The sequence below is a fragment of the Bombus pyrosoma genome, linkage group LG13 (assembly GCF_014825855.1).
Source record: "Bombus pyrosoma isolate SC7728 linkage group LG13, ASM1482585v1, whole genome shotgun sequence".
NCBI classification, from domain to species: Eukaryota; Metazoa; Arthropoda; class Insecta; order Hymenoptera; family Apidae; genus Bombus; species Bombus pyrosoma.
Window position 1 is genome coordinate 11060698 of NC_057782.1, and position 20789 is coordinate 11081486.

At 40.8% G+C, this 20789-nt stretch overlaps 1 protein-coding gene and 1 long non-coding RNA gene across 16 annotated transcripts in view; one reads left to right on the forward strand and one right to left on the reverse strand.

Annotated features, from left to right (window-relative positions):
* Positions 1-1643: 1643 nt before the first annotated feature.
* The window catches only part of LOC122574188 (echinoderm microtubule-associated protein-like 2), a 32152-nt gene continuing 13006 nt past the window's right edge, over positions 1644-20789 (reverse strand). For 6 of the 15 annotated variants that reach the window (XM_043741445.1, XM_043741452.1, XM_043741447.1 and 3 more), the window contains 16 exons: positions 16763-16993; positions 15867-16029; positions 15061-15174; positions 13885-14013; positions 12921-12989; positions 8506-8811; positions 7937-8009; positions 7501-7707; positions 6965-7202; positions 6553-6710; positions 5998-6255; positions 5383-5520; positions 5178-5294; positions 3548-3635; positions 3146-3372; positions 1644-2945 (listed from right to left, as the gene is read on the reverse strand). In XM_043741445.1, the coding sequence (XP_043597380.1) occupies positions 2817-2945; positions 3146-3372; positions 3548-3635; positions 5178-5294; positions 5383-5520; positions 5998-6255; positions 6553-6710; positions 6965-7202; positions 7501-7707; positions 7937-8009; positions 8506-8811; positions 12921-12989; positions 13885-14013; positions 15061-15174; positions 15867-16029; positions 16763-16993 (2645 nt within the window). In that variant the 3' untranslated portion in view covers positions 1644-2816. Of the gene's footprint in view, positions 2946-3145; positions 3373-3547; positions 3636-5177; positions 5295-5382; positions 5521-5997; positions 6256-6552; positions 6711-6964; positions 7203-7500; positions 7708-7936; positions 8010-8505; positions 8812-12920; positions 12990-13884; positions 14014-15060; positions 15175-15866; positions 16030-16762; positions 16994-17387; positions 17696-19243; positions 19281-19653; positions 20761-20789 lie in introns of those variants that run through there. The other 9 variants (XM_043741457.1, XM_043741456.1, XM_043741450.1 and 6 more) reach the window with 8 other exon arrangements.
* Positions 16041-19322, forward strand: LOC122574196. The gene is made up of 2 exons (XR_006318938.1): positions 16041-16224; positions 19115-19322. It is a non-coding gene; the product is annotated as an uncharacterized LOC122574196 (long non-coding RNA).

The window sequence follows — 20789 nt, forward strand, 5'->3', positions numbered from 1 at the left end:
ACACACGAAAAATCGATTAACGAAAAATTGCAGTAGCGTTTCTCCGAGTTGATACTTTGTGCAAATTATCGAGCATAAAGGATTTCTTTTCGAACGGTCAACCGTGGATGACACGTAACGTCAGGTGGTGCCTCTACGATTAAGGCAACTTTTCATTCACTCTGCACGGTCGGCAGAGCTTCCGAAACAGCGAACGAGAACAATCGCTTAATTATAGAGTTTGTCTAAACGGTGTGTTAACAGTTACAAACGGACGTGAGAAAGTCCAATTAAATTTCGCTGCAAAATTTACGATCCTTCGTCGTTGACCGACCATTTCTTATCACGCGGTTCCTCCGTACGAAACATTACACGTTACGGAACGGATGATGAACACGTAGCCGAATTACAGATGGAAGAGTAATTCGAAATCGACTTTTTATCGTCTTTAGGTTCAACTGTTCGAGGATAAGATCCAAGCGCCAATCCGAAAAGGCCATTCGTCGATTAAAAAGGGATTCATCGATTATCGTGCTTCCGATCATAGGTGATTATGAGTCACGTAGCCTCGCATCGGCTGGCTGGAAAATATTTTACGAATTAATGCACGAGCAGGTTCTCGAGACTCGTTCTGCGTCTAAACTGAATTTTAAGCCGTGGAAACTTGCGAAACCGAGGCGACACGGTTGCCAGCGTATGACGTCCGCAAACTTTTACGCCTTAATCCTAGAGAATATGACCAAAGAACTGGGCCAAACGTGAGTCGAAAGGACACTAATCGGGCAAACCTTACGTTTCAATAATCATACACAAGTATTTTCCTATGTTATATGAAGTTTCACTGTTCGATAATTGTGCCGCTCAACATGGCTATCTGTAGTCTATTGTTCGCCCGAATACATCAGTTTAATTTCTCTAACTTTAATATTGGTTTAATATCAATAAGCTCGACGCACAACGTGATAGTTCAAATGACGCTGTATCATTTAATTCTATTTATTGAAATTTGAAAGCTATAACGTGTTACACATATAAATAACTTCATTTAAGCGTCGAATATTAAGAACAGAGTGCAACGTAGATTTGATAGATTTGATGGTGGAATAGGTGATAGATAATACAGACTTAATTAATCTGCAAATCAATTATTATCTCTTATTTATCGAATGGTAACATAAAAGCACGATAATTATTAATTACAGTAGTCATTTTTGCTCATTTGGTTTTCAAATATAATATCTATTTATAATATTGTATCGTTTCATCATTATAAATTTGTCATTCTCGATACTTTTTACGTGGTCGTCTGATTTCAAGTATCTTTCATAATACGACTGGAATTACATCAATTACATATACCAGATCGAACGACGTAATAATTCGACGAATACAATGTTGAACGCGATGTTTTCAATTTCTTCCGATTAGGATGTTCGTTAGGGTCCATCGATAGAGAATGATAGATATGGAACGAATCAAGCTATCGATCTAAAACCAACAACAGTGGCCAAACTTCGAACAACGTATATACATACATATATAGGAATGCGGTAAAAGCTTTGACATAACATGAAATGAGAAAGTGTATGGCCGTTGATGACCGTGACAGATTTATACGTACGGTGCGTGACAAGAAAGTAATTAGGTGAAATATAATCCAGTTATTCGATAAAATTCAAGACGTTCTTCGTCCACGTTTTTATTCATATTTTCAGAAGCATTACAAAAGAAGCCTGCGTTACAGAAATATCGTATTTCTGGAAAAGGAAAAGAAAAATTAGTAGCAGACCAAACATAAATACACCACGCGTGTACCACGATTTTCCGACGAAATAGAACAATTTCAATAATTTTAACAATTTAACCAATTGGTTAATTCGGTTATCCCATTGTCTTGCAATTTCTTTCGCTCTTCTCCCCCCCCCCCCCCCCCCCCAAATTGCATACTCTTCGCTCGATCTATTTTGGCTCTCGCTATTTAAAATTGCTTAAAGCCACGAAATAAGCTTACAGCAACTAAGATCGATAACGATCTATTCGCGAAAAATAAACACATTGTTGATAGCTAACGTTCAGAAGAAATAGAATTTACGTGGCTGTACAGGCTAGAGGATAACGATAATCCTACCTTTTTACGGGCACGAGCAATTGGAATGTCGACGTTTCCTATCAAATCGGTTGAAAGTCACTCAACTTCATTTTATCGCTACTAATTATAGGAAAGTATATATCTACTTATGTACGAACTGTGCAATTTTTGTGTTTACGTGGAAAAGATCACGGTGCGTTTCGTCAGCGATTACTAGACGAACAACACTCGCATAAATTTGTAAAGTCGGCGGCGCTTCGGTGTTCGAAAAATAGTTGTAAATACATGAAATATGAAAAAGACACTTTGTTACGTTATTACATACTAATTGACCAAGTATAGCCTATTATATCGTTCGCCACATTGGCTGACAAGATTTCACTAATATTTTCACGTCGTCTTGTTTTCGCAGCGCAAAATTACGGATCAAGATCGTTCGTGACTAACAATAATAAGAAATTAGCGTCATGACTTTCAGTCATTGATTCGTGAAGGACACTTAAAGAGTAAAATTATTTAACTGTACGCAGCATTTGTTCTGTTCCCTTTTCTTGAAACCAGGACTTTTCCTTTCCGCGGTCGCGACCGACGCCGCTTGTTTCCTTCCACTCCTCTTTCATTTAGCAACGAGAATAGACCGAGTGGTCCTGGACTAAATTCGGCAGGTTACGCCGAATGCTATTCTATGGTGCTTCGTACTTTCACTGTTTGTCTATTTTCCACTCGACTCGATTGGTAGTTAACAGAGTTAGTAATTTACGATCCATTGAAGAACGCTCGTGTCACTTCCGCCAGTGGAAATCAGTCGCGTATCGTCTTGAAGGAACGATACGTTCGTAACGTGACTCGAATGACCACCGTACGCATGACACAGCGACTGAAACAAGCAAATTTATTCTCCTTTGTAGCTATCGAGTATTTATTGCTTTCTCTTCTTTATAGGCATGCCTGAACAAGTCAGAACTTGTTATATCGTAGTTCGATGTATCGTTCTCAGGCGGTCTGCCGTTCAAATTATCCACGACAAACTTGAAACGTACGATTTACTTAGCTAAATAACGCTATATTGAAGGTTACCTTCGGTTGACAAGCGGGATAAGAGAACAACTTGACTTTTCCGAAGTCGTCGCCGGTTGCGAGCAACTTGGAATCACCGCTACGGGTACAATTATTTACGTCTGTGCCATCGGCTCCTTCCGGCCATATCCCAATCGTTTCGAAGGATATTACACAGGTGTGACTCGCCCAGTCCATGTCCCTCATCATCGATGGTTGTGGGATCTGACGACAGACTCCGGGATTCCCTATACGTTTATACGTATCGTTGATTATCAAATGTAATAATATAACAAATCATTATTAATTATTAAGCGTAGATAAGCCCTTCGATATGCAAATGTTCGATTTATAAAATGCAGAAGCGTTGCACATGCATATAGAAATTATAATTGTAGGTACGACGCAAGTTAATTTACTTACAATATAGCAGTTCATAGTCTCCGCTGTTGCTACGTAGATATTGCCCGTCCATTGACCAGTCCAAATGAGTTATGAAACTCGAATGTCCCTGAAACAAATTTTTGCCGTCTAAGCAATGAAAAAATATTCCTCGCTTCTCTCTCTCCCTCTCTATTTCTATCTCTATTTCTCTCTCTATAAGCTGCGAATAAAAAAATGATATAACATTATAATAAAATTAGCTTAGCTTCGCGAAACAGCTGGCAGTGTTCGAGTTTACAGCCATTACTATGAAAGGAGCGCCAATAATTTGTGCAGCAGACAATGACTACCGTGCGTGCTTGACATAAGCAATTTTTAAAAAGAAATATCTGCTCATATGCGGCTATAAATAGCTGTGGCAATATTGTATCATTTTTAGAGACATTATATCGTCTACGAAATAGTACATTTGCATGATTGTTCGTGACGATCGCGTTTTATTAGATAAATAAATCGGTAGAACTATAACATTTTCGTATAAAATTCGGAAAATACATCTGCCATAGAAATTATTGCGTAAAATACTGGACGCAAAGAATCGCATCCTCGTAATTTACTAAAACCGAAACTGTATTTCCTCTGCGTATTCCTCGTTCTTTCTCGGAAAAATCGATGAAATTACTTTCACGAAATTGTAGAATAAATGCTTTTGTAACATAATGTCTCTTTTTAGTTCTTTGATCAACTAAAAACGTGTCTTACACCACGCCTGCGTATCCTCTTTGGCTAGAAACGAAGAAAGAACGTATGTATTATGATATTTTTGATTTTACGACGTTACCCTAATCGTAAGTAAATTTCTATCGAACGTGTGGTTGCGAATTGTTACCAGTTGTTTCTTCGTAAATTAAATATTATGTACGACGGGACTACGATATCGCTATGATATACGACGATTTGTACGTCCTAATCACGTGTACTTCGCTTAAATACATATATCGATCGATATGGTGGTCGAAACGGTGCATTATAATGTTAATTCTCTTTAGCGGCTGCTTCAATATCGTAGAACGAGTAACGAACAATGAAATATTTACAATGCGTGTAGTTTTACATTCAGCCGATACATTTACTTCCATTCATATTCAATGAGAAACTACGTATAAATTTTTCAAACAAGCCGTGTATTTGTCTGAAACGAATCGTCTCTGTATATATATATGTATTACAACACGCTCGTAAATGAAAGTAGTTCGCTTTACTATGTAGAAACGAACATCTAAAAGTATGAGTATCGTCGAGTGCCTTTTATACAAATGATATGGTATAACTTTAATACGTAAAAGCAAAGTTTGTACAGCATATTTTAAACCCATCGATACAATATCAAATATACGAGTATGTTTTCTCAGTTGTTTATACACGTATATATGTACAGTATACGAAGAATACAAAAAATTGGAATTATTGCACGGTTCGAAATTGCACCAGTCACTACAATGCGTATAATAAAATAAAATATCGAAAAGTCAGTCGACTGAACAACTTCAATGCCAATAAGAATCGTATTATATGTACATGGTAACAAATCTGTGTTCTATAGATGCGTTAATTTTTTGTATTAGGGGTAAGGACGTAAGGAAATTTGTAACAAAGAAAACGATCTTACCATACATCGTCCAACTCGACTATATTTGACCGCATCTTCGTTTACCTGATAAACATAAATATAGTTGTCTCTGGAACCCAGAGCTAATAGCGTTCCATCCGGTGAAAATCTAACGACCTGAAAGGAAAGCAAACGATCGTTAGAGGGTCGTTAGCGAAGTAAAGTTTATCGCGATGGGAAATAAAACAATCACAAGGAGTTTTACCTGAATAGGTTCAGACCCATCGCTGTGATGAGTATATAATTCTCGAGTTTCACTGTCGATCGCTAACCATTTTCCGGAAGTGCATCCGACCACCATAACATTACCGTCTGGTGTGAACCCGATGCTCTGCGCTTGCTCCTAAATGAATGAAAATTTTGTTCAATCGCTGTAGAATTATAGTTACGGTACACTCGTTCTTTCTCACAATCTGCACACAAAGTATTCAACGTTTATCTTTATTTGTGTATAATGATCGAGATACGGTCGACGCGTCCTTACGAATTATCGTTTATTTCGAAAACTTCGGCAATCCATATACAAGGTGAGTCGGAACGAAAAACAGCGCACGAAAATATCATCGCGCGACTCGCCGTTTTATAACAAAGTTCGAGTTACACGTTCGCGTAGAAAAGATTTTCTCAACGTCATATCCCAATTCCGGTCATTGCAACAACGAATTCATAGGTTTGGAATATTACGATGTTAAAGCGAGCTTGGGCCCTTTGAAACTTGGATTAATAGTAGACCGAAGATCAAACGCAAACGGAAAAATAACTCGATGAGATAGAGTCGCCGCATCCGTTCGATGCTATTCTAATCTAAGTTATAATTTACCCCGATATCTTTGCTCCAGACCACAGTGTGACTGAGACTATCCCACATTTGCAACAACCTATCGTGGCCTGCTGTTGCAAACTGCGGTAAAGTCGGATGAGCTGCGAGTCCCCAAACTTCTTCGGCGTGTCCCAACATCGCCGGACTAAATCCCATTCCCACGTCGCCGACTAAAATGCAATTCCTGGTTGTTCCAATCAGCAACTGTGAACCTCTGCCTTCTGCGAGCGTTCGAATCCCGCCAAAATGATCCTCGATCTGATAAATCGGATATATTCAATTAACGTTAACGCGATAATACTGCCACTGCATGTACTCCGAGTATTTTGAAGAAATATGCAGGCTTGTGTATCTTATCGGTTACATCTTTGTTACCATTAACGCTAGGAAGTATAATATATAAGAAAAAAATCGATGGGCAAAGTGTTAACTCGAAACGATAAACGTCGTAGATAAGAATAAGCTTGAGCGAATTATTGCGTTTCAATCTCTAAGGGTCACAGTTAATCTTAGAGCACAGCAGCAGTAGCATTGGTATTATTTTCTTAAGCTTACTTGTGCTTCTTCCCCCGTCAGGTTTAACGATTCGTCAAAATACAATATTTTGCCATCTTTGCCGCCTCCGGTGACGATAAAACCGTCTTTCAAAACGCAAATCGAGAAAATAGATCCTTCGTGAATGTTCCTCGCTATCTTCGAAATCGTGTTTGTTCCTATAAAAAAAAAAAAAAAAAAAAATGTTACGATTAAAAGATTGTTATTATTACAAATATAGGATGTAATATAACAAAGATAATCTTTACACATATAATATTGTGATTATGACGGCAAGTATCAAACACGCGCGACAAAACTATTCATTTTTTACGTTCAACGTACGACTCGTCGACTTTTAACGTACGTTCGACTTTTACTAGCCGCGATACAGCAACAGTCGGTGCGAACAGTAACACGAAATTCCTCTTACCCCTGCCCCAAACGATGATGTTACCGTTGCTATCGCCAGTAAGAACATCACCGCTCTGATTAAAAGCCACACAGGTAACGTATCTTGGTTTTTCTCTGCTCTCGAAAATGCCCATCCGTTTGTACAGCATGCCACCGTTATCAAGGGACCAGAAGGACACGTGTCCCTTCCCGCAGGACACGATCTGGTTCCGTTCCAGCGGATGCCATTCGGCGCATACCACCGTGTCCACCGAGCACTGCAATTGACAATCGTCATTCATAAAATGGGCCGGTTCCGGTTTCGAATCGCTGTGGAGTATCGAAGTGGCTATCTTTGTCAACCAAACTCTTTTTGTTCCTTTGATCCGTTCGGACGGAATCCAGTCGAATATATGCGCGTACGTACACGGTGTCTAACAAATAGCGCTAAAATGTCAAGTATCGTAACAGGAATTTCAAACATTTTTCAATCAAATGAAAAGTCGCAACGAAAGTACAGCGTTACTTGAATCTGTAACCGCGCATAGAGCGAAACCAACGTCGATTGGAACGTACCTTCGTTTCAGTCACTTTGGTACCTCGTTCTCCTTTCTGCCAATCCCAGATCGAAATGTTGTGATCAGAAGTCTCGTCGATAGCGCACAGGTAATTTCCACCGTCTGCCTTCGAGAACGAGAGACAACAAATCGAGCCATCGAACTCGCCGTTACCAATCACACAAAGAGTGGTCAAACTGACCGAGTTCCATATCCTTATGTGAGGCTGAGAAAAATTCGCAACATATTTCTTGCACGTACGTGGTATGCGCGAGGGTCGAACGAGAAGCAATACACCTCCGATCTTACAACCTCCTAACGGAGGTAGTAAGAGGTAAATTTTGAACCGAATCATACCGAACGTTCATTACGCGATTGTATTTCCTTCAATCGTCGTTTTTAAAAGTATTACTCTTCGTTCAACCCTGGTAAAATCTAATACAATACGTTCTTACCATAGCATCTCGTCTGTCGGTTCCGCACACTTGACCAGTGGCGACCACGAGCTTGTTTGGGTGGATCGCTATGCTAAAATATTTCTCAATTAATATAAAACCACGCGACAAGTCGAAAGGAGAAAGAGAGGGGCGGAGAGAGAGAGAGAGAGAGAGAGAGAGAGAGAGAGAGAGAAACAGATTTACTAGTTCAAATAAGAAATCTTTTGACGGCAGATGTTGAACTAAATCTTTGGCAGCAAATTACAAATTGTTTTTTACCTCGTTTACCTTTAGGGACCGCGAGTAGAACGCGTCGAAACTATTGAAAGAGATCGGAGACGTTCGTGCGATAACGCACATACACATACGCGTGGAGAAAGATTTTCTTAATTTTCGTTGATCTATTCGTTGCACGAGCGTAGTGGACTATCTCGTTTCCAAAGAGGAAATCCAATTAATTAACAAGCTTTGGGTTCGGTAGAGAGATGGAGAAGAAAGCCGTTTGAAGACGCGACACCGCCGCCATTAGTTCCGCACGATCATTAAGACGGTCGGAGCGGATCCACGCATGAATTCAATTAACCCACCACTTGATATCGTCCGTATGACCCAAGTAGTGCCTCTGGCTATGCTCTTCCATGTTGTACAAGACCACTACGGCCGCGACGAAATACACGATTTCCCCGGTTGGCAGTAGATGCAGATTACTTCGACAGTCTCTGCCTCGGTAACCGTACACCCAGTCGAGTTTTAGTTTACTCTGGGGCGGTGTGCTGACTTTGTGAAGGTCGTACAGCTCCATCAAAGGCGTCGGGACGTAAAGGACGACGGGCCGACCCCGCAGGTACATGCGGACGGTGCTTTCCTCCTCGTTGTACTGCATGTCTCTGGTACTGCGAATTTATAGATACGTTCCTTTTAATCTGTTCGCGCGAACCAACCTGTCTTCGCGAACCAGCCGCGTACGAAAGTGGATTCGATCGAAGCGAAAATTTATATGGACGCGGATAAGGACAAGAAACGGTAGATACCAAGGTAGGTAAGTTTCGATTAGTTCGAGGCGAACAACTACGAATACGCACTGGTAATATCTCGAAATAACTTTCTTTCGTTCGCTATCGCGTACGTTCAAATTTCCATTATTACTTTCCACGATACTTTCCACGATCAACTCGGAACGATCGGTCTTTCTTGCAAAAACGAGAAACGTTCGCATTTCACGTTTCCTCGGTCAACGCGTTACCGCGTGGCAGTACTACTTTCCACTTTTATCCGTCATTTATCAACTTTCGCGTCGATAGCCGTACCGCGACAATCGCTTTATTTACTTTTATTTCAGTTTTTATCAAAGTAACGAACAGGCCTCGATATAGTCGATCTAAACAACATCTGTAAAACAACGAAAGAAGAATCACCGTGTCTTATCGATTCGTTTTAGTTTCACGGATAGTGTTACACCTATCCAGCTCGAACGGTATACCGATCGAAATCACGAAAACGCGCAATTTTCCGTGGCGACGTGTTCGAGAAATCAGGGAAGAGTGACTCACGCGTGGTGCGCGAGACTGCTTTTATTACTCAAGCGGGCATAGTTCTGCGCGTTACCACGTTACGTCACTTTGGCCTTCCTTTTTGCTCGGTCGTCTGTTCTCCTTCGCGACTGGATTACGATCAACGGCTGTCTACCATTCGAGACGCGATTTACGACTCGTTCGAAAAGTCCGAAACTGGTGATTTGGCGAGGCGAGCGGTGGAGGTCGTTCGTTCTTTTCTCGATTGAAACCACGTTTTTGCGTTAACGGCGACCGTGAACCATTCCGGTGAATGCCAATCAGAGTGAACCGAATATTTGCCGCGAATATTGCTGCCGCGTCAGATATCTCGTCGAATCGAGATATACGACGCAGATTATTCCATCGATACGAGTAAGAAGAATACGCTGCACAGTGTGGCTCGCAGAGCATGCTACGCGATATTGTTCTACTTGGCTACTTGGCGTCGAATAACCCCTAGTTTGAAAACACAGTAGGAGAAACGGACGTACCTTCCTCCCTTTAAGCGAACGGAATCTATATCTACTTGCATGGTTGATACAATTTCTGTGTCAATGAAATTGTTAACTGTTACATAGCATGCTAACAAAAATTACGCAAGCTCGACCGTATGGAGTAGAATTTTTGCATGCAAGTAAACCTTCTGACCGGATAGTCAATGTACAGAAGCGCGTTCAAATACCGAGCCAGAACGGCTAAACGGATAGCCGGTAAATGAATCGGCAAAGCGTGAAAAGGAACTTTCGTTACCTGACAAATCTTTTCCCAAGCGTCTAAGGTACGCTGAAAACGCATCGGCGTGTACCCGGAAACGGGGAATTCACGGTTGTATAACGACAAGAATCGCGATTCACTTTCTTCGGGAATGCAATGGCGGTGCTTGCTATGAGCTAAACGGCCCGTTATCCACGTGACTTTCGTTCGTACCTGTTGCCTCGTAGTCGTGCTTTCAGCCAAAGTATTCCTTTGATTATCGTGTCCGAATCTATACGGGGCAGCAACGTCTCGCAGTCCTCTTTACGTGTATCGCGGATAGCCTTTAACGCGTGGATTCGCGTGATTCCATGCCGTTTGCATATCGACATACGCCGCGGTCTTTGTTCGTCTCGAATCGTTCAACGGAATTTACGATTGCGTTTTTCGAGTCGGTCTTTAACCCGGCGACGCTTTAACCGTATGCTGAGAAAATATAACGTAGCGTGGATACAGCGGTGCCTCGATCAATTTTTTCAAACGTTTAAACAATTACGCACATTTTTCACTATTAATCGTCGTACTGTTTCTTTTTTCTATTTTTTTTTCTTCTTCTTTTTTGTCAGATATCTACATATATATAAATAGATAGATATAGATATATAGAGTAACATCGCCGCGAGGAAAACACGAACCATCTGGTATTCGATAACTCACCCGTTCGAATAGACGCGTCTTGCTATTGGGCCGAGTCTTGGAATTTTTACCACGATCACAAATCCAGAGACCGAGAAATGCGTCTCTGAAACGTTCCTCGAATGTACAGTGGGTTACGGAGGGCTGATCGAGGAGAAGTAAGAAGGCGAACCGCGTTCCAAACAAGATATTCCTTTCACGAGCGAAAAGAAAGTCATGCTCGAGTTACTACATTCCAAATAAGCGTTTCCCATTTAAAATTAAAACAAAAAATTAAAAAGGTTCTTGGTGGTTCTGGCGTAAAAACGTAACGCATGCACGGACCTTTTCTTCATTCTACGCTGCGAACGTGTGCGCTCATCATCGCCAGCGGCAATCTCGTGCAACCTCGTGTTATCCGCGTGCGAGGTCGAACGTCGAAAGTAACTTTTATTATGGTAATTAACGGCATGCCACACGTTATCGTAGTACGATATCGCCAAGTTTACAAAATTCGGTAAGTTCACTGAAATTCAATTCCGTTACAAATACAATATTAACTGGTACAGCTGTTGCAACCATACGGGATGGGCCGGTGATTTTCATCGTCTTAATAATTATTTTCGTCGTTTTCCGAGATACAAGGAAATATTTACATCGTACGGATACGTAACGCGTTAATGACGACGTGTTTCTCGCTTTATTCGGCATCGAGTCATCGATTAGTACTACTGGAAGAAATTAATCGTAAAATATCGCGAGAAGTAATGCGCGAACGAAAAATTATCCATGCCTTTCACCACTCACCTGAAAGAGGTGTAAAAAGGTATGGCTTAAAACCGGCTGTACATGTGCACAACGTACAATGTGCACCATGCAACGTGTAACGTGCAACGTGCAACGTGCAACATGCAACGTGCAACGTGCAACGTGCAACGTGCAACGCGCACATGGCGTGTTCATCCGCTTAACCCTTTCGTGACTAGTGAAACGCATATGTCTCGCTCGAGTATTTAAACCGTAAAAGATACAGGATGTTTCCAAAATCGTGGTAAAATCGAAAAGCAAGCGATGCCCGGTGTACAAGTAAGTCGAAAATATAGAATAAAAGTTCGTCGAGCGATCTTCTTAGTTCATCCAGTCTGGCTAGTCAAAGTTCTATTTACGATTATGAACGATATCAGCAAGCATGGAGTTAAATAATGCAGATAGTTTTAATGGCACATTTACTTTAATCGTTTACAACTTGGCAAAGACGCCGCGTTTGACGTGGCAGACAGATCCTCGCTCGACGAATTAAAGAAGCGTGAACTGACGATAATCTGTCGATTTCCACGTTTCAAATTTCACACTCGTTATTTCAGTTTCCAGACCTTAAATTCTCTACTCCGTATTCAACATATACACGATCCAATACCAACAACCCGCATCCAATACTCACTCCCCCCAATATTTCCTATACCGTTACCAGTCTGGTCAAATTACGCGTCATACGCAAACACATATACGCCGACGCTTTGCCTTTCTCGCGAACGTCATAAATGCGCGGCTATAAACGTAGGCCATAGAGACGAACGTTACGATTACGGCCTCTTCATTAACGTCACTGGAATCGCTCCCTTTCCGGTCGTACAATATTATGATTTCGGAAACATCCTATATATATATATATATACATATCGAATCGTGCTTTTACTACATGTCAAATTGCATTTATCCGCGCAAAGTCGTATCGAGTTGCTTCAAGTTGCTCGCGTGATGTAGGAGAGACGTCTTATAGGATATCGATACTCTTTGTGATTCGTATAGACAGATTTTATCCGGTATCGGAGCAAATATCTTATATTTATTTGCATTCAATTAAAATTGTTTTATAGTCATGAAATGAGAAAGAGAGAGAGAGAGAGAGTATTCCTTTTTATCGTATAAATAAGCTAAAGTTGTTATTTGTTATTCAACGAGCTTTTGATTATTAATTTATCGATTTGCGTCTAAAAAATGACTTTATGGCCACGAAAAGGCGAAGCTTCCAAAGGTTGCACTACGAAAATCGGAAGGTGCGAAAAAATATCTTTATTTACCCGTGTTTCACGTTGTTCAGCGCCGGTGGCTTGAAGAGGTTGAACAGAGACTTGGTGGAGGCTGAGAATCTATAATGAACGAAAATGCAAACGAAAACCATGCGGTGCAAAACAAAGAGAATAACAGTAATACAAAGAAAAAAGAAAGAACAGAGAGAAAGAAACAGGAATTTCGCGACGGAACGTACCGTGCCTTTCTTTTCTTTTTCATGGACGATTTGCGCGCTCTCCCCCGCGATGAGGAGAATTATACACTTCCGGCAGCGCTCTCTCGATTCAGTTGCCACCAAAGGGAAGCTCGAGCGAATGAAAAGCAACCGGGAGACAGTTACACGCTTTTGACGATTAATGAGCTGCGAAGTGAATTCACATCGCGAGACACAATCGATAGTCCGTTGCCCTGTTCGCCGCTTTGTCGATCGACGGGTGATATTTACTTTTCAGATTCGACTTGTAAAGTTCCAAGGGTAGAAATATGTAAATACGTATTTTACAAGCAAAAAGAAGAGATGTTGTTCGCAAATGGTAACGCAACTCTCGCGAATCTCGTACGAACCCACGACTCGACATCCAGAAACGAATTAGTACGAGCTGCTTGTAGCATCGTTTTAACGTTAAAACAAACAACGAATGGTTTCTTTAAGACTTTAACGATGGTCATAGATGATCGTTCACCGTGACGACTGTTGGAATTTTTTCGAGAGGAAATTGCACTTTAATGGCTCGACAAACCGAACGAGGTGTTTCAGAGGCGTACTTGTACTTGTGTAGGCGCGCGCTCGGTTTACTTTCATTCATTCAAGAAGAAAAAGCACGTTCGACCGTCGCGTAACGTAAAACGTTCATAGAAGCGAAAATGTGCACCGAGAGAGGGTTCGACCAGAATCGGTGTGTGAAAAAGAGGGAAATCACGAAAGCAGGCAAATGTGCACTCGCTCGTTAATAATATCGATCCCCTGCTTACCTGTTACTCACAAGTTGCGAATTGCTTCCCTGATTTTGCGGGGAATGCGTAAAGTCCCCTGTCGACGACCACCGTTTCGCCCTTCTTAAACTGCTTTGCGGTGGCCCGTTCGATCTCGCTGTCGGCGATCTATCGAATAACAGGATTACTCTGTGACGAAAAATTCTCGTTACCTGTATGACGAAACTGTCACTCTGTAGCCAGGATTCGATTTATCTCAAGTTCAATGAAATTCTTCCCTCTGGTTCTCCGATATCGACGTTTAAATATCAAACGATTTGACAAGCGCACGCGACAACTCGATTCATCGCCCTTTTACCGATTAACCCCAATACGCAGTTTTTCTCTTCTCTTTTTCTTTATTCTCGCCCGATTCAACGCGGACGTTTCTATTCGTGTGCGTACGTGTACGACGTTTGTTCATGTTTTTTAATCAGGTTACGCTGTTTCTAACGTTCACGTCCTATCCAACGTAAAAAGAAATCCACCTGCGAATCCACCGTTTGGTACGTGGCCTAAGATTTTTCTGCACAATTCTACATCTTGTGTCTACTATAACGCGTTTTCTCTAGATACGATCCGAAACCTGAAAGGTACGTATACGATTCGGCCGGATATCGTTTGAAAGCATTCGATTTCTCTATATCTAACGTTTCGTCTCTAACATCTGTAATAAATTCGAAAGCAGAAGACCACACTACTACGTCTTTTCAGAACTTTCATGCTCTATAAAATTAACAAAACGACGACAGAGTAATAATTTATAGCAATAACATCGATAAATATATGACTTGCATTTCACTACGAACAAGTACCAAAGAGAATGATCTCTCGAAGGATATTTATCCAAAGAATAGAAACTTCTTTCCAATTTATACCGCTAAATCGTAATTCGAGCAATTGTAATTGTATTCGAAGGCATGCACATGGAGAAGAATATCTACTTAAATCCTTGATCTAATGGGAGCGGTAAGTTTTGCATACAGGGGTAACGAGTTGATAAGCAAGGCGATCACGTTCGTCTCGATTTGTTCCTTCGAATGGTCGTCATTATCTGCTATACTGTCTACTAATCGCTTTCTACATCAAAGATAACGAAATTGCTGGCATTCTTATTTAAGTAAGAAAACTACGAACGGAATAGAAAATGAATGAATTTCGTTGAAAAACGTGTACCTGGCTACTGGCAGTGGCGTGGCTCTAGGACTCGGCGATGGCACCGGGGAAACGCTACTACTACTGGGACTGTCCGAGTGTAACGAACCCGTTGATTGGTAATGAACTGACCTTCTGAAAATTCAGTTTAATTTGCTCCGTCTATTCCAGCCCATAACTGGAATTATTGCCAAACGATATTTGTATATAAGATACTTTGCACAGAGAGTAAAGAAAGTAGCGCGTAATGAGGATCGTAGCGCGATTCTAAATCTTGGGATCGGTGGAGATTTGTAAACAAGATTTCCCCTTTGAAACGCATTTAAATGTCGCAATATTGATTGTCGTGATCATCAAATTGTTAAATTAGTCGCTGAAAATGATATTGTCGCGCGTAAAATTCTTCCATTATTTCCGTGTTCTGATATATCTGTAATTGATATATTCTTGCTGTTTCATCGGCGGCACGTTACTTCTTTTACTAAAGGTAGATGTAGGTATAAACGTCTAAATTAAAAATTATTAAAACCTTAACATTTTTCCCCGTTAGAAGCGATCATTTTCGACCCATTATTTTCTCCAGACTTTCGTTCCTGATGATCAATAGATTACAATATGTACGACGAGTAGGTTGCAATAAAAACATTTAATCTTGAATTTCAAAATCTTTTCACTTACTTACTTACTTATTTACTTACTTACTTACTTTCTTTCTTTACACCCTGTACATATCGTGGCACATAGTAGTAAATACACGTGCATTAAAGAAAAAGAGATATCGTATATTCGGAAGACTCGGTTGGAAAAGTTTCAAATGATATAAATACCGTTGTGGAAGTTGCGACGAGTGCGTGTAACTGACCGGTCTCCGTGGACTGGAGATCGAGTCTCGGATATCCTGGGAAGATCCTGACGAAGACGAATTCCTCAGACAAGAGCTGCCAGTTTGTCGTAAACGTATGTCTTTCTGGGGTGTTGAATTTTGATTACCTGAGACACACGAAATATCAACAACGTAATAACATCATGCATCGCTTTTTACAGAAGCAGATGAAGAAGCGCAAAGCACAGGGAATACGCGGTTCGTTTCTCTTTTACGGTTCACGTTTCGTTTAGATTCGTTTAGAACCAGTAGCAGCCCGGAATTCACCTGGAAGCGCACCGATTGCTCGATGAAACGCGAAGGTAACGAAACACGACCCTAACCGGTCGCGTGCTAACAGCTACACCCGATGAACTTTGTTTTAAATGGGCCGAAACTCGCGAGGCTTCCCCCTATCTGCGATTTGCGACGTGCCTCTACGGCTTCCGTAACAATTAGCTTCGAAACTTTGGAATTCCTAGCCGCGATACGGGCTTTCGTGTCTCGAAAATTTATATTCTTCCGTTTTCTAATCCGCGGCCCATTTTCGCAGGTTAATCGAAGCCGTAGCCGAAACTCGCGAACATCCATTTCTAACGAACCACCGATTTTCTCCATATCCACGTGAATCTTTTCTTCATCGGCTCTTCCTCGGTTCTTCCGCTACTCGCTAATATACATATAGAATATATAGAATATACATATACATAGACTGTTTTATTCCTAATGATTCTTGAAAATGAAAAAATACGCATCTAAAATCTTTTCTTCGCGAATACATCTAGATAATGAGCGAAGAATGTGCAAATACCGAATTAATTCGCGCAAGGATTGCGGCTGTAACGTATAACGCGTACTCACTTCTAAGCGATACATGACCGTTCCTTAAGGGCGAGGACACTATTCTTTCGTTTCTCCTCTCGTTTCTCTCATCCTCTCTTTTCTCGCGTCCTTCCAGCTGGGCAATTCGCCTCAGCGCATCCGCCAGAGTAGCTCGAAGACAAACTATCTCGTCCCTCTGCGCCAAGGATTGCCTCTCGAGGTCCGCGACTCGGCCTAACAGCGATCCGGTCTCGCACTCCAGCATCTCGTCTGTAAAAGGGAATTCGCGTTCAACGGAATAAAAATATGGCAATGAAACGTGGGAATTCTTTCGTCTTGTAAACATTCAAAGGCTATTTCACAGCTACACGTTTATCAGATCTCTCAGATTTGTCAGATTTCTCTAGTTCGTGATCGTCGAGTTACGGTTTGTTCGCGTATTATAGCGTTCACTTGGCTGTAAAACTTGTAATCTAATCCGGCAGTGCAGGCACGCACAAGTTGCAAGGTACCTATGTATTCGCTACAAACATACATTTCCTGGAATTGACCATCATCGGCGTTAATTATGGATTTAACGTGACACGACTATTTCCGCGCGAGTAATAGAGGATTGAAAAAAGGGTAAAGGGAGAAATATGTCTGGAATTCTAGCGATACTCACGCCACGCCTGCTCCGCTTCGTCGATGGTGTCCATCGCGTCCGGCGTGGACATTGCGATTAACCCTTTACGATAACTCCGACGTATTAACACGTTATTCGATCGAATTGATTAACGAACGCAAACAGAGCCAACGTGCTCCGTTTCGCAGCATATCTCTTTGGCCGAGTGTGACTTTTCTTCTACGAAACGCGAGTAAATTTGCTTCGATGTAAATTCATTTTCCTTCCTCAGCCGGATAATCACTTTTCTCCAAGCGTTTATTACGTTCTATGGGTCGATGTGTCTCGTTCGATCCATCGTTTGTTTCCTAATCGAAAGATTCAAAATTTCTTCGAATATATCGTATTAGAATTATACGGGTGCATCGCTAAGAACGGTCGAACGGGTTTTGCCCGCGTTTTTTTCAACTTTTGTGCTTGTACAAATTGGGCTACGAAACTTTTATCAATCAAACGGAGAACTACCGAGATATTTTCGTTAAGTAGAAATATCGACGATTGCGCGTAAAAGGGGTTCGCGAGTGCAATGACGTTGACCTTGACCTTGAGATACGTTGTAGAGGAGAAGGTCTCGAGTAACACATAGTTTGTACGAGCCGTGTCACGATCGTCGTTTAAAAGTTAGCTTAGATTAGGTTAGATGTTTCGAAGAATCTAGGGGTTCGGCACCCCGGCCACACGATGTAATCTAAACTCACGTAACTTAACTATATCTTACCACTGTTAAGATCGCAATCCTATGCAAATGCGCGTGCAATTTCACTTTTAACCAGTTATATCGGTGTAAATGCAATCAAGTGCGAGTATCATTTTTCTTTTCGTCGTAACTTTTCAACCACGATCGCGCCACGCGATAACATATCCGCACAATCGAACAAAATTGGAGTCGAGGCCCCCTTTCGTGCACAATTACTGAAATATGTTTTTTAGACATCATGCTTATATAAAAAAATGGTATGTGATCAAAATTAGAGAGTGGCTTGAAGCTTCGAAGGAAATGCTTCCAATAATATACATACTAAAAACCTACGATCGCTATAACATTGTATTCCCGTAAAGAATACGAGAAAGAAGCGAAAGAAACTTTTCACAAGGTTTATAACATACACGTTTACTCCGATTATATGCAAATCATTCTGTAACGTAGAATTATTTAATGACCCATTTCCCACAATTGTAACGCTAAATAGTAACAGCAAACCGTTCCATTTACCTTAATAAAGTATTAAAGTATTAATTACAATGGACTGGCACCAACCGGCTAGATCAGAGAGACCGATATAAAAAAAATAATTTCTCTCCACGTAAATCTAGTACTGTACAAAACGAAATGAACGAAACATGTGCTATCGGAATGTCGTTATACGTGTAACGTGCTGATACAAGTTTCGCATCGATGTAACGCGAAACTCGGTCACACTCGACATTTTTTTTCGAATTTCCATCAACAGCCAAGTTACACGTTCGTTGCGTTGATTCTTCTTGGGTGAAAAGAACGCGGTAACTGTTCAAACCGTCGTTATTTTTCGCATTCTTCTTACAACTTTTCATGACATTTTCATACAACACTCTCTTCCTATGTTTATTCTTAGAATATATTAGTACCGTTTGGCGGAAAGGACCCAGGAAACTCTGTATACATAATCAATTCGAGTTGCAAAACGTCACGAAAGTCGGTATCGTTAAAACATTATTCGCAATTTATGACTAAGCACATATTCTTTCAGAAAAAGATCCTCCATAGCAACAGCACATGGGCAGAAGCAGAAAAATAAATGTCGTATTGTTTCGAATTAAATCTCTGTTTGTTGAAAATGGAACGAACAGCGAAAAACAAGAGATCAATTAGCGCTTACCTTTGTGAGTGAGTAGATGAGTACAAACGAATACAAACTGTAACCAATAAAGGAAATAAGTAAAAAGAAGACACGAGAGTAATAATATATTTATTATCCGCAGTATGAAATTGTAGAGATAGCGTGATAGACGTTCACAAATTTGCGGCGTAGTCGTTTGAAAACATAGCGACGTAAATTTAATATCGCATAAATCGGTATTTCCAAAAGAGACAAATTATTCCGGAGTTGCGGATATTACGACTTCTTAATTGTCGAACGCCCAAATTCATTGGAAAAATGTTCTCTTTTATATTGAAAATATAAATAAATCCATCGGCTAATGAGAAAAATAATTTTACGATCGGGCAACATGTGTTTTGCTTCTCGTGAAAGATTAGTATTTCTTAATACGACAGACATCTACTTACTTGCTGTTCTATCATCAGACCCAAGAATATAATATCAGCGTTATATAAAACTATATCTTCCACGGATAGACGAAGAAGCGTTTGGTATTTCCCCTTCCATTTTGAAAAGATAAGCGTCGAATAAATTACGTTTGCTTTTAAGGCCAAACATTTCGATCGACTATTCCACGTTATATCAAACTTTGAAACAGTTATTTACATTTATAGTTGTCATTCCACGATTCCACGGAAATATACATGTATTGTACAAATACGTGTGTTACGTACCACTGTTATTCGGATCTGGGAAAGTTTTGCTCGACATCTTTATTACACGAGATAACAGCATTCGTTTGGAATGATCATCATCGTTTCAATTATTTTTATTCTACTTTCTAAATCGTTTTCTTCGTTTTATACAATAATTATACCGATATAAATATGTCTTTTGTGATCTGTATTTTCGGCGCAAATAAAATCATTTGCCTGTCTGCGAAACAGATTCTTATTAAAACGTTCGCAAAATTTGCACAAGCACCGAGACGAAAACGGATACTGAAAATTCAACGGATCGTCGTTCTAAAATCGCGATGTACCTACATGCGTTCGCATTATAATTGTAAATATAAACTACATTTTTGTTAAAAAACTGTTAGGAAAAAGGGGCGGAACCTTGAAAACACCGAAACATAAAAATTCCAAAGATTCACTGTCACTGAACCGCATCTTCGTTGAATCTTTCTCGGTAACACCGTACAAAACACGACAACGCGTGGAACCACGAACCAACCTTTCGAATATTAAACCATCTGTTTACCCGAGAAGCATAGGAAGGAAAAATCGCGTTTCAACGAATCAGCGACACGACCTGTTCCGTTCCGCTTTTTTCCATTTTTATTGACCGCAACAGTACTTGGAAATCGCTTGGATCGATCCGAGACAAGGGGCTTTGCACTTTCCCTCGAGTTTCCCCGTAGCTAGCAGAATGACGATAGCACCGACGACAACGACGTTTCCGTCGCGAGAACGCGTACACGTGTGTTTTCCGTACGGTCGCCCTAACGTTACTGTCAGCCCGAGAGTACAGCTGCTTAGCCGCGATCAATACGTTCTAGATACTCCAGATGATCCAGATGACTCGGCTACGTTACGCGAGC